Genomic DNA, 13,859 nt, shown 5'->3' with positions numbered 1-13,859 from the left:
CAAATAGTACGATGGTTTTTCGTAGAAAACCACATGAAATTTGCATCGTATGATTTCCCTCCTCTGTTTGCGGGATTCACGAGATAGCATTGTGCACTGCAAACCTCAGTTAGAATCTATTCCGCGCCAGGGCGCATAAAACGGTATAGCGACAGCTGTGTGTGTACAGTCTGTCATCAATATGGGGCATGGTAATCATGGAACACTCCAGATTAACCTCGCTTGAACATTGACCGCTGGCCTCTTTGAACGCAAAGCTGACAAACGGAAAACAAAGTAGAAGTATTAAAACAATAAAGAGACGTTGTGAGCCACTATTAGAGTCACTAGTGTGTGACGTTACCTAGAATATTATAATGTCAACAGTCTATAGTGACATAGACTTTTGTTCTTTGCTGATAGAGGGGTGTTCAATATTGACACTCTCGGTCTTTTCTAGTCTTATCACCTAATAAACTACAGTTCTCTACTGCTGTTAGGTTTAATAAACACCACCACCATCCCCATTGAAATGTATACGTATCACATATGTATGGGTCCTACATTGTAACCCGCCAGTGACTGTGTAGTACCAAAAAATATATTTGAAAAAAGCACATAGAAATGCAGTTTCTATGGATATTTAGGCATCTATTTCTTTAATCTCGAGTAGTTTGGAAACCTGCTTGGTGGCACAAACTACGACTGTAATCATAAACATCCTAAGATTAATAAGTTATTCGCCTGAACGAGTATGGTGAAATGAATCAAAATCTCATGTTTCATACTTCAACACAATACAACACACTGCTGTCTTAACCAACTAACTGCAGTCACAGTTTGACGTGACGATGTCTAATATCCATGCGCTGATGTTCAACCTTAGAATTGTTTATGATGTGTAACATTCCGGGAATGTGACATGGAAAGAATTGGTCCATTTGTCACTGGGGGTATCACCGGTCGAGCATTGTGTTGGAGTCACACCAAACTACAGTTGTATGATTTTCTATATTATACAGGATTAAACCGACGAAATGGATTATTTGCAGCACGAGGTATGTGTCTTTATTAACGCGAGATCGCAGTGTATTTCCTTATTATTTCTACTCAAGTTGATAACCCGTTATTTGTCTATAACCGTGCCCCCTACCCACACAATATATTCGTACCCTGTACGAAAACGAGTGTTCTAACTGCTAAAGCTACTATATTACTAGGGCAAAGACTTAATTAAATCAATCTTCGTAAAATGCTCTATGTTAATATTTGTAGTAGAGCGTTTTTTCATTTGACAATGACGAGAGGGTTCTGGAATGTAGCCAATGCGTACAGTGAAATTGAACCTGAACTTGTCCTCGAATCACTTTCCGCAATTATGGATATAACTTGGCTTAAAAATCTTTTATTGAAAATAACGTTTTGTTTCAATTTTGTTAATAGCTGAGTTGTAACCTTGTGTACCAGAGTTCGCGAGTAGAAGTAGCAAAACTTTGATATTGATTGAAATCGGCACGGTTACGTAAACAGTGCCATTTGCACGACGGTAAGGAAGATTACAACGCGACCGGATGGTCCTACATATTGTTTACAACGAGTATTTGGAATTCACACACAAAATGTAACAGACTGCTATTTTCACTTCATAACTTGCAGAGATTGCAAGTGCTTATGAAAAATTAAAGGGCAACCCAACGTCAAATATTGTCACAATTACAGTTGTACATGTAATATCAGTTATATCAACAACCCCGTCACTTTCGTCGTGGGTCCTCGTGCAACTTTGATGCCATAGAGTTTTTAAGCAGGCTGTGACAGAACCAACCGCTGACAATGGCCTAAGGCAGCCTTTTCCGTAACAAGCTAGCTGAATTTTGCAGGACATGTGCAAGGCGCCAGCTGTCCCATGAATGCCCTCAGTTTGTGATTGTACGACGATCATGTGGACATACATATACCTGTATGTGACCGAGCCCTAACTGCACCTAGTGTTTAGAAGCGATTTACGCATTTGAACGGCGAACTCTTATATCATGATAGAGAGAGGCAAGTTTAATGGAGCGAAGTTGCCTTGTACCGATCCCAATTTTAAACCAGAGTATAGCTTAGCCCAACTGTGTCATCCATTCTGACCACCAACAGTGATGGCGGGTGTGCAGGCAGACATTTTGTCAGCTGCTAGTCGGGCGGGCGAGATGTTGACGTTAGCCAAGTAATTATTCATAGTCTGTTTATCAAACAAACATGTTAAATGTAGAAACATCAGCTGGCACGTTATGATAGATCATGGTCAAATGAAGGAAACATGAACGACACAAAAAGTCCGTCTCGGAACTCTGTGTAGATCTTGAGGACAGACCGCTCCCTCACATTTTGGCGAGATTATAGTTTATGAAGTTGTCCTTAAAACCGCAAGGCGGCTGATTTGAATTCTGGAGGAGGGCTTGGATTTTACCGCGGTCGTTAGGCTGACTTATGGCAGGCACATTCTACATACGATGGCGGCAATATGTTAGGTTCTGTAGAAACACTATAATATAAAATTTCGATATAGTAAATTGATTCCATAATGTAAACTAAATAGTTCCAATCAATGGTCATTTTCTGATGCTGATAAACGAAGATTCTCATTATTACGTCTAGTCCACACATGACAAGTATCACATAAATGCACATTTGAATAGCATGTCTCGAATAACCCCCAAAAGGTTAACACTTTGACTTTCGATTTGTCTGAAGTAGAAGGTCTATGTGTCTTTCGTTTCTAATATATGACAAGTATGGCTCTTAGACTGTGTCAGTCTAATATCTCAGTGGAATTCCTATGTTTGGTCTTTAAAAGAAATCAACTATTGGAACCTCTTAATTTACCCTCTTGGTTAGCCTGTGTTTACACCGTCTCTCGCTGGTTGGGATTAATGACGGTAATCGTCGGGCCGGCCGCTAGGAGCGCGATTTAGTCAGGCTGCCCTCTTGGATATTTTGATAAATCTATGAATATGACGATAGAGAGACAATGGTTGTTAAAGTTTGTGTGAGGTTTGTGTCTATCATATAAACACGGGTTACCTGTTTATGTTTAACCTGTTTGTAGCTTTGATAAGCTTTTAGATTTGGGAAGCCTGGATACCGGACCCCCAATTTCTAAAAAATTACATTTTAGGGATTCGGGGTCTGGTATCCAGGCTAGGAGTTTGGTGGTTATTTTGTAACATCCAGTGTAATTTTCTTCGCTACTGCGTGGTTATGCCTAGCTAATTCTCCATGACTCCAATAAGTCCAACGCATGGTATCTCTCTAGGAGCCAATATCTTACCCGGAATACATGTATGTAACGAGAAAACACCGTAAACAAGGTTTGCATTTTTACTTGTAGCATTTTATTAGCCTCGGTAATACAAGGTCAGGGGAATGACTAAACACAAAGATGTAACATCACAAATGCAGACTTATATAGCACTTCATGTCGAGGTACATTGACAACACTCAGTCTGGTTCTTGGGATTGACAAGAGGCATGTCACTTGCACATAGAGACGGTGCACAGTTAAAACAGAGGAATAACAAGTAAAGCATCTTCCACGGACAATGCGTAAAATCCTTCATTTTCTACACTTTCCCGTTATTCCGTTCGTCGTTACGCTTTTCCATACCACGGTCTCTTTTCCTGTAAACTGCATAACGCATGTGTGGATGGCGACTTAGACTGGTGAATGTGGTGCCAGAATAGAAAATCTTTTCGACCACTCAAAGGATGCCTATGATACACACATACACCAAAGACGATTACTGTCTTTCTCAGAACTTACGTATCGAATACGATGAATGTAATATTTGCCAACAGGCTTCATGATTGCCTCGTCTCAACAATTGAGTTTCCTCGCTTGTCTACACCTAATCAAGTCATTTCCCAACACTGGTCCCAACACACAATATGGAAGAAAGCAACAGGTAGCCACAAAGGGTACACAGTACAGTTACAATTCCCAACAGGATTGCATCGCTTAGAAGCACTTGCGGTGGACAATGGCGGGGCCGGCCTCGTCATACTCGGACTTCTTGATCCACATAGCTGCGAAGGTGGACAGGGAAGCCAAGATGGAGCCACCGATCCAGCAGGAGTACTTCCTCTCTGGGGGAGCGATGATCTTGATCTTCATGGTGCTGGGGGCAAGAGCCACCATCTCCTTCTGCATACGGTCACCGATGCCAGGGAACATGGTGGTGCCACCGGACAGGACGTTGTTGGCGTACAGGTCCTTACGGACGTCGATGTCGCACTTCATGATGCTGTTGTAGACGGTCTCATGAACACCAGCAGACTCCATGCCTGATTAAGACAACCGCAAAGTGGAAAACTATCAAAACAGTGGAAATAAAGGCGATGACCAACAAGACAAGAAGGCACCCAAAATGTTAAAGAAAAATGTGTATTCGTTTGAAAGATTATTTTCCGTACCCAGGAAGGAAGGCTGGAAGAGAGCCTCAGCGCAGCGGAACCTCTCGTTGCCGATGGTGATGACCTGTCCATCAGGCAGCTCGTAGCTCTTCTCCAGGGAGGTTGAGGTGGCCGCCGTCAACATCTCCTGCTCGAAGTCCAGGGCGACGTAGCCCAGCTTCTCCTTGATGTCACGGACGATCTCACGCTCAGCTGCACGTCAAGAAAAAAACAAGTTAGATCACGAGATGGTAATAGGAACACAAACACATTATCATACCCAAGAATTAAGAGGGTTCTAAATCTTGACACTGTCACTGGCTAAGGGGAACAAAAGCAACATTATCTTGTGGATCATTAGATATTGACATATTTGGACGGAGCCAATGACAAGAAGCCTACCGGTGGTGACGAAGGCGTAGCCACGGTCGCACATGACCCTCATCAGGTAGTTGGTCAGCTCACGGCCGGCCAAGTCCAGACGAAGGATCGCGTGGGGCATGGCGTAACCCTCGTAGATGGGCACAGTGTGGGAGACACCATCGCCGGAGTCCAGCACGATACCAGTCGTACGACCGGAAGCGTACAGGCACAGAACAGCTTGGATGCACACGTACATGGCAGGAGAGTTGAAGGTCTCGAACATGATCTAAAGAAGTAACGTAGAAAAGCGAGGTTAGTTCGTGAATCGCAACATGAATATGTAAAGACTCTTTTGGGGAGGTATTCATATTTCATTTCTACTGTTTGAAAACATCTGTCCAAAAACTTTCAGATCTGTCCAAAGACTAATTCTGCTATCATGAGCATTAGTTATTCCTGTTGCGAGTCTGGAACATTGTTAGTGATCAGTGATACTTATTCTATAACCCAGTAGGATGTGTCTATTGCAGACTTGAAAATAATTGAATGCTTTCTCATTTGCATTGGATATCATAGATTTTGCCACAATAACTTCTTTAACGGCCATTTAAACCTCACTATTTTGCCAGCTCTCCTGAAGCATATGTGGTAATGACATTATTCACCTGCGTCATCTTTTCCCTGTTGGCCTTGGGGTTGAGGGGAGCCTCTGTCAGCAGGCAAGGGTTCTCCTCGGGGGCGATACGCAGCTCATTGTAGAAGGTGTGATGCCAGACCTTCTCCATATCGTCCCAGTTGGTGACGATGCCGTGCTCGACTGGGTACTTCAGGGTGAGGATACCCCTCTTGCTCTGAGCCTCGTCGCCAACATAGGCGTCCTTCTGACCCATACCGACCATCACGCCCTGATGTCTTGGGCGGCCGACGATGGATGGGAAGACAGCCCTAGGGGCGTCGTCGCCGGCGAAGCCAGCCTTGACCAGTCCGGAGCCATTGTCACAGACCAGGGGAGTAGCTTCTTCCTCTTCGTCGTCGTCGCACATGTTGACGGTTTAGGTGTGGGTTCTGTAGAAGGAGAAACGGGCTGTTACAGACCTTTGAACAGTCAGACAGTGACAGTGTTTTATCAACCTTCATCTACCTTTCATGTCAGAGAGGGAGCTGACGTCAATTACAGTAGTTTAACTTTGGCACCAGTATGTTGATCAGTTTATTGAGATAATTTGGAATACCAAAGAAATCCCCGATTATTTGCATGAAAAGCCTAAAATTCCGTTTGCTTTACAGGAGGCAGTATACTCAGCTTGCATGCAATTTTCATGTTACTGGTTAGAATTTCATACCAGACGTAGTCGTTATCGTTACATGGTCCCTGTGCTTCTTAATTAATTGTAAGTAGAACTGGCAACTACAATATCAATTGTATAGGTTCACGAACCATGCAAATAGGCCCAGGCAAATGGCATATTGTGGCCTAACCATACTGTCGTAAACCAATTCGTAGATATTTTCTTGTACCTAGTTACCGTGTTTAGATTATCCACATTCTTCCCACTTATCATATGAACAATAGGAGATTACCTAAATCATTTACTTACAAACTTATTATTATAGTTCATGCTAGATGTTCTGGATATAATTGGATAGCTACACTATTTCAACAGGACATCGAATTGGCCCTCTTGTATTTGACAACAGTGGGCAGTCGAGCTACATGCAGTTTGAACTACTGGTAGTAGAACGCCTATGATATCACCAGCACCACTATCAACGTCACAGTACCTGTATGGTCTTGAACGAAACCTTCAGCTAGCTGTTCCGGCAAGTGGGTAACTCGGTCGGTTTTCACTCAGTATTTATACGTTAAGTACGACATCATTTGCATACAAACTGCATAGTGGCAGGCAGTCTATTCCTGATATAGCTGTGGTCTACATCTTGCAGCGTCGAGGAATACTTGTCAGCTATAGCGGCCTAATATGGGTGAAATTTCGTAGAAGCTGAGGTGAAGGGTAAGCCAAATGTACGGATTGTCATACAAAAGGTTACGAGTAGCAGACGGTAATAACATTCGCCTCAAACTTAACCTATGGCCTTTTCATATAGATCTTCTATGGACTACTCGCAACATATGAATAGCATATAGTGATATACACTGACTATACGTACTGTGTTTTCACATGACATGAAATCATCTTGAAGATGATCTGTAGCTTATTTTTTTGTTGACAATTTCCTGAATGTTTGTATATTAGAATACAATCTGTACTTCTGTTTAAGTTTATAGATGTAAATCGACGCCATATTGTTTGCTATTTTTACCTACACTTTGTTGTTCTTGTCATGTTGAGATCATCGGTTCAACTACGTGTTGCTAGGCAGGACTGTCCATCTACCAGTAGTACATCCCATATTCTCTTGGCCATAGCAGTAATCATGATATGTACCTTTTGTCAAACATGTCTAACAAAGACAGCTTACACCAGGATAATGTCCAGTTTAACGTGCTTCTACTCCGGACCCGAACAGGAATCAGTGGATCTCTGTGGTTCGCTTTCACGTTTTAGTTGAATACTTTTTGTTGAACACTTTGCTAATATTTTAAGCCTGCCTCCAGCATGGTTGACTGTCTTTTTTACGGAAGTACCATTTGAAGTGATTATCGTTCAAGTAGTAACTGTGCCATGATTGACATGTGACATCATGGCTCATGGTTGCCTCTTGTTTACGGAACTATTGTTTGGAAAGCTATTGTCCAGTAACAATTGTGTCATGACTGACTGCAATGCAGGGTAAATATGAAAATACCAGGTTGAAATCTCTAACAGCTATAAATTCTGCAGGAATACGCAGTTAGTGAATGCCAAAAGGTTTGCTCCTGTGTCAAGGCATCTAAAAGTTGTTATCTGCTAGATAAGGAATGATTAGGGAACTAACACAGATGCATCACACTCCTAGTGCAAGATCTGGAATGACGTGAAAATCAAGCAAATGGGGATTTAGGAATGCAGGAAATTATAGCAAGAATAGGTTAAAATATTTCCACTCATAGCTGAAAAGATACATTTACATGGACGGACTGTATATACATTTACCCACATGTAGCTTTAGCATTCAGCCGGTATATAGAGCCTTGGCGAACGCAAATATAAATGGATGCCCCTCTGCTTGGTTTTTGCCCTATAAAGCACCGGCCTTTACAAGATATTTACGAGAGCCGAGATAACCTTACTGAACCAACCCTATCTAGACCGTGGGTGGGGGAGGGGGGCTAAAATTGCCCGCACCAACTTTCACGTCGTATAACTACCGAGCGACGTGTGCTAAGACTACCAATATGGTGAATTTTCCAAGATTTTAGTTGGCAACATAATTATGATAGTAAAATAAGTTATATCATGTTGGGGTTGCCATCGCAACTGGTTTATTCTGAGAGGCATATTTCATAAATTTTGACATTTTCGGTTTCAATAATATTTTCTTGCTATACCAAACTTGTTTTTCTCCATCATTAACATCGTATGTAATTTAGTGTAACATTTATAACTAAGCATTCATTGTTTATGCTAATTTGTTGACACCATCAGTCAAAATCCAAGATGGCGGACCATGTCATGAGAGAAGGTATAGATAATCAGGTTATTTTCATTTGAGTTTCGTCACTACCCTGTATTTATTTTACAAAAACATTCACATGAACGTTTATATTCGGTCTTCATTGTATTTTGGAGTTATATGTTGAAAAAAAAAATGGTCCAAAAATTAAAGACAGCCGATCCAAAATGGCAGACAAAGGCTCGCTACATGTTAATACCTCTGACGTAATTCTAGGACGTCATGTTGACGTTGATGCGGTTAATTGACAACAGATGTCTTAGCAGGCTTTAATATCAATAAGACGCGCTTTTTTTTGTTAACTTTTTATCGAATATCTTTAGTTATTACAGGTATTCCCTATTTACACGGGTTTAGCCTGTAGTTTTAGCCAATGAAATTATATCAATGACGTCACAATTGCGTCATCTATGTCTTAACGATACCAAAACTACAGGAGTGATTAAGATTTACATTTAAATCACCAAATCTGATGATCATATACACGATACTGTTTGCAAGTGTGTCCCAGTCCATGTCCCAGTCACAGTAACTCAGTCTCAGTCCAAAAAGCCAGGTTCAGATAAGGTTCAAACCAACGAACAATTATTAAAAACAATCATGATTGTCGGCACAATACATATAGGTGGGATATCATACGTATGACCTAATCTGACATTTGAAAGAGCAGGACAGACAATAGTTCAAATTGACACTATATTTCGGTGGAATTCCTAGGTTTGGTCTTGAAAAACTTTTATCTTAGTATCTATCATTACGGCATCATGGAGACTCTGTCTTTTAGGTGTTGGTGTCTAATTAACAAACGCGGGTTGCTTGATATTGTTTAATATGTTTATTGCATTTATACCTTTATAAGGGTGATGGCTATCTTGTAGCACTTGATGATACATTTTCTTCGATCGATATGTTTATGTCTAGCTAGTTTCCAAAGGATCCGAAAACTTCTGGTGTATCTTGATATGAAGAATACGATATTCTACGACCAGTTTATAATATCCTAGGTAAGAACCATTTCTTTCCCGTAATATGTAAGAAAACACCGTATACAATGTTTGCATTAAATTTTGTACTGATAGCATTTTATTAGCCTCGGTAATACAAGGTCAGGGGAATGCCTAAACAGATACATATGTAACATCACAAATGTAGACTTATATAGCACTTCATGTCGAGGTACATTGACAACACTGGTTCTTGGGATTTACAAGAGGCATGTCACTTGCACATAAAGACGGTGCACAGTTATAACAGAGGAATGACAAGTAAAGCATCTTCCACGGACAATGCGTAAAATCCTTCATTTTCTACACTTTCCCGTTATACCGTTCGTCGTTACCATTTCATAACCACGGTCTTTTTTCCTGTAAAGTGCATAAAGCATATGTGAATGGCGACTTGAATGGTGGATGTGGTGCCAGAGTAGAACATTTTGTCGTCCAGATTATAAATGGATATTGACAAAAGGATGCATGTAATACACGCGTCGTAGACCATTACTGTTTTTCTTAGAACTTACCCATCGAATGCGATGAATGTTGTATTTGCCAACAAGCTCCATTATTGCCTCAATGATTGAGTTTCCTCGCTGACGTATACCTAATCAAGTCATTTCTTAACACTGGTCCCAACACACAATATGGAAGAAAGCAACAGGTAGCCACAAAGGGTACACAGTACAGTCACAATTCCAAACAGGTCTGCTTCGCTTAGAAGCACTTGCGGTGGACAATGGCGGGGCCGGCCTCGTCGTACTCGGACTTCTTGATCCACATAGCAGCGAAGGTGGACAGGGAAGCCAAGATGGAGCCACCGATCCAGCAGGAGTACTTCCTCTCTGGGGGAGCGATTATCTTGATCTTCATGGTGCTGGGGGCAAGGGACACCATCTCCTTCTGCATACGGTCACCGATGCCAGGGAACATGGTGGTGCCACCGGACAGGACGTTGTTGGCGTACAGGTCCTTACGGACGTCGATGTCGCACTTCATGATGCTGTTGTAGACGGTCTCATGAACACCAGCAGACTCCATACCTGATTAAGACAACCGCAAAGTGAAAAACAATTAAAAACAGTGGAAATAAAGCTGATGTCGAAACAGCAAAGTGAAGGCACCCAAAATGTTAAAGAAAATGTGTATTGGTATAAAAAATATTTTCCGTACCCAGGAAGGAAGGCTGGAAGAGAGCCTCAGCACAGCGGAACCTCTCGTTGCCGATGGTGATGACCTGTCCATCAGGCAGCTCGTAGCTCTTCTCCAGGGAGGTTGAGGTAGCTGCCGTCAACATCTCCTGCTCGAAGTCCAGGGCGACGTAGCCCAGCTTCTCCTTGATGTCACGGACGATCTCACGCTCAGCTGCATGTCGAGAAAAATTAAATTGAGATCACGAGACGGCAAAAGGCAACGTAATATACCTCATAATGCCCAGTTATGGCAATGTTAAAGCAAAAAAGCAATATAATTCTTGTGGACATTAGATAAATCAATCGGATGGAGTCAATAAACAGAAGCCTACCAGTGGTGACGAAGGCGTAGCCACGGTCGCACATGACCCTCATCAGGTAGTTGGTCAGCTCACGGCCGGCCAGGTCCAGACGAAGGATGGCGTGGGGCATGGCGTAACCCTCGTAGATGGGCACAGTGTGGGAGACACCATCGCCGGAGTCCAGCACGATACCAGTCGTACGACCGGAAGCGTACAGGCACAGAACAGCTTGGATGCACACGTACATGGCAGGAGAGTTGAAGGTCTCGAACATGATCTGGTGAAGCAACGTAGAGAAGCGAGGTCAAATCATGAATGCCAACACCTACAGGTAGAGACTATTGTTATGGATGTACTGTCATTGTATTACTACTGTGTGAAAACACCTGTCCAAAGTCAAGACTTTCACCTAATTTTGTTATAATGAGATAAATCTTTTCTATCGAGGTCCTGAAACATTTTTACTGATCAGCGATACTTATTCCTTAATCTAGCAGGACGTGTCTTGAATTGATAAGAATTGAATGAGTCCTGTATTTTGCGTTGGATATCATGAATTTTGCAACATTTAATGTTTACAATTTCTTAAGCGACCATCTAAACCTCATTATTATGTCAGCTCTCCTGAAGCATGTGTCGAGATAAAACATTATTCACCTGCGTCATCTTTTCCCTGTTGGCCTTGGGGTTGAGGGGAGCCTCTGTCAACAGGCAGGGGTTCTCCTCGGGGGCGATACGCAGCTCGTTGTAGAAGGTGTGATGCCAGACCTTCTCCATATCGTCCCAGTTGGTGACGATGCCATGCTCGACTGGGTACTTCAGGGTGAGGATACCCCTCTTGCTCTGAGCCTCGTCGCCAACATAGGCGTCCTTCTGACCCATACCGACCATCACGCCCTGATGTCTTGGGCGGCCGACGATGGATGGGAAGACAGCCCTAGGGGCGTCGTCGCCGGCGAAGCCAGCCTTGACCAGTCCGGAGCCATTGTCACAGACCAGGGGAGTAGCTTCTTCCTCTTCGTCGTCGTCGCACATGTTGACGGTTTATGTGTAGGTTCTGTTCAAGAAGAAGAAAAAAGGGTTGTTACGGACATCTACCTTTATCTATCCTTTATGTCAGAAAGGGAGCTGGCATCAACAGTACGTTTGTTAGTTAAGTGAGTTAATCTAGAATACCAAAGGAATACCCGACTACTTGGTTTAGAATTCAGTCTCGCTCTTCAGCAGACAGTATACTCAGCTTGCTGACAAATTTCTCTTCCCGGTTTAAACGTCATACCAGGCGTAGTTGTTGTTGTTACATTGTCGCCGTGCTTCTCAATTTTAAGTAGAACTGCCAAACACAACAGTAATTGTGTAGGAAGTTCACAAAGCATTCAAGTAGGCCCATGCAAATGAATGGTGATGGCACATTGCAGCTTAACCGTGCTTTCGTAAACCAATTCGTTGACATTTTCTTGTACCTCGTTACCATCTTTAGATTATCCATCTAGTACCTTCCTCCGACTTATCACATGACCAATACGAAAGATCTACCTAAATCCTTTGCTTACAACCTTATAATAGTTCATGCTAGGTGTTCTGGTATACTTGGATAGCAGCTACAATATTTTAATGCATTGAATCGACCCTACTGTATTTGACAACACTGGATAACTCTTAACAACAACCCCACGACAGCAAACGAGCTACATGCAACTTGAACTACTGGTAATAGAACGTCTATACTATCAACACCACCACTACTAACAGTACCTGTATGGTCTTGAACGAAACCTTCAGCTAGCTGTTCCGGCAAGTGGGTAACTCTGTTGGTTTTCACACAGTATTTATACGTTTAGTGCGACATCATTTGCATACAAACTGCATAGCCGCAGACAATCCATTCTTAATATAGATGTGGTCTACATCTTGCAGCGTCAAGGAATACTTGTCAGTTATAGTGGCCTAATATGGGTGATATTTCGTAGAAGCTGAGGTGAAGGGTAAGCCGAATCGTCATACAAAGGGTTACGAGTAGCAGACGATAACAACATGTGCCTCAGATTTAACCTATGGCCTTTTTATATAGATTTCCTATGGACTACTCGCGACAAATGAATAGCATATTCACCAATCTATGCTTTCTGTGTTTTGACATGGCATCAGTTTATCTTGAAGAAGATAATTATATAGTTTATTTTGTTCCTGACAAATTTTTCCATGTTTCTTTCTTAGAATATGATCTTTACTTTTGATTAGATGTACATCTGTAAAATGATGCCATATTTCGTACCGTGGTGCTATTTTTACTAGCACTCTGTTGGGCTTGTCACCATGTTTTGAAATGATTGTCTCAACTACGTGTTGCTAGGCAGGACTGTCAATTGAGTACCTAGCATATTATCTTGTCCATAGCAGTGATTATGATTTAAACGTTATATCAAACATGCTCCTAACAAAGACAGCGTACTCCAGGCTATTTTCCAGTTTCACGCGATCCTACTCCGCACAAGAATCAGTGAATTTCTATGTTTCGATTAAATATTTTAGTTGAAGACTTTAGTTCAACGCTTTGTCCATATTTCAGGCCTACCTCCAATTATGATATGGACGTTATATCAAACATACCTAACATAGCCAGCATGCACCAGCCATTGGTCCAGTGTAGCGTGATCCTACTTTGTACAAGATTCAGTGAATCTCTGTGTTTCGATTTCATATTTCAATTGAAGACTTTTAGTTGAACACTTTGTCCATATCTTAAGCCAATATCCATCATGGTTGCCTGTTGTTTACAGATGTACCGTTCGGAATTGTTATTGTTAAGTAGTAATTGTGTCATGGTTGAATTTTGCCTACCTCCATCATGGTTGACGGTTGATTACAGAAGTACCGTTTGGAATGTTTATTGTCCAGTACAGTATGACTGTGTCATGATTTGCATCTGCCTACCTGCATAATGGTTGCCTGTTGCTATTGTCCAGGAGTAACTGTGT

General features: G+C 42.0%; 2 protein-coding genes across 2 annotated transcripts; both read right to left on the bottom strand.

The window, feature by feature from the left end:
• Window positions 1-3,873: 3,873 nt before the first annotated feature.
• Window positions 3,874-6,677, bottom strand: LOC136443996 (actin, muscle-like). Its single transcript, XM_066441387.1, has 5 exons — window positions 6,562-6,677; window positions 5,445-5,844; window positions 4,819-5,065; window positions 4,438-4,629; window positions 3,874-4,308 (listed from the first exon to the last, which is right to left on the bottom strand). The coding sequence occupies exons 2-5, from the start codon at window positions 5,820-5,822 to the stop codon at window positions 3,983-3,985; spliced, it is 1,143 nt and encodes a 380-aa protein (XP_066297484.1). The 5' UTR covers window positions 5,823-5,844; window positions 6,562-6,677; the 3' UTR covers window positions 3,874-3,982.
• A 2,777-nt stretch (window positions 6,678-9,454) lies between these two features.
• LOC136443995 (actin, muscle-like) lies at window positions 9,455-12,750 on the bottom strand. Its single transcript, XM_066441386.1, has 5 exons — window positions 12,637-12,750; window positions 11,539-11,938; window positions 10,912-11,158; window positions 10,560-10,751; window positions 9,455-10,429 (listed from the first exon to the last, which is right to left on the bottom strand). The coding sequence occupies exons 2-5, from the start codon at window positions 11,914-11,916 to the stop codon at window positions 10,104-10,106; spliced, it is 1,143 nt and encodes a 380-aa protein (XP_066297483.1). The 5' UTR covers window positions 11,917-11,938; window positions 12,637-12,750; the 3' UTR covers window positions 9,455-10,103.
• Between the last annotated feature and the right edge of the window lie 1,109 nt (window positions 12,751-13,859).

This window comes from Branchiostoma lanceolatum, chromosome 10 (assembly GCF_035083965.1).
Source record: "Branchiostoma lanceolatum isolate klBraLanc5 chromosome 10, klBraLanc5.hap2, whole genome shotgun sequence".
Lineage (NCBI taxonomy): Eukaryota > Metazoa > Chordata > Leptocardii > Amphioxiformes > Branchiostomatidae > Branchiostoma > Branchiostoma lanceolatum.
Note: the sequence above shows the minus strand (reverse complement) of the source record. Positions and strands in the feature narration are given on the sequence as shown.

Coding starts and splice junctions, on each gene's coding strand:
- LOC136443996 (XM_066441387.1), bottom strand. CDS start 5,822: ATGTGCGACGACGACGAAGAGGAAGAAGCTACTCCCCTGGTCTGTGAC. Junction 5,066..5,444: donor ACAGGGAAAAGATGACGCAG/GTGAATAATGTC, acceptor TTACTTCTTTAG/ATCATGTTCGAGACCTTCAA. Junction 4,630..4,818: donor CTACGCCTTCGTCACCACCG/GTAGGCTTCTTG, acceptor CTTGACGTGCAG/CTGAGCGTGAGATCGTCCGT.
- LOC136443995 (XM_066441386.1), bottom strand. CDS start 11,916: ATGTGCGACGACGACGAAGAGGAAGAAGCTACTCCCCTGGTCTGTGAC. Junction 10,752..10,911: donor CTACGCCTTCGTCACCACTG/GTAGGCTTCTGT, acceptor CTCGACATGCAG/CTGAGCGTGAGATCGTCCGT. Junction 10,430..10,559: donor CTTCCAGCCTTCCTTCCTGG/GTACGGAAAATA, acceptor TGTCTTAATCAG/GTATGGAGTCTGCTGGTGTT.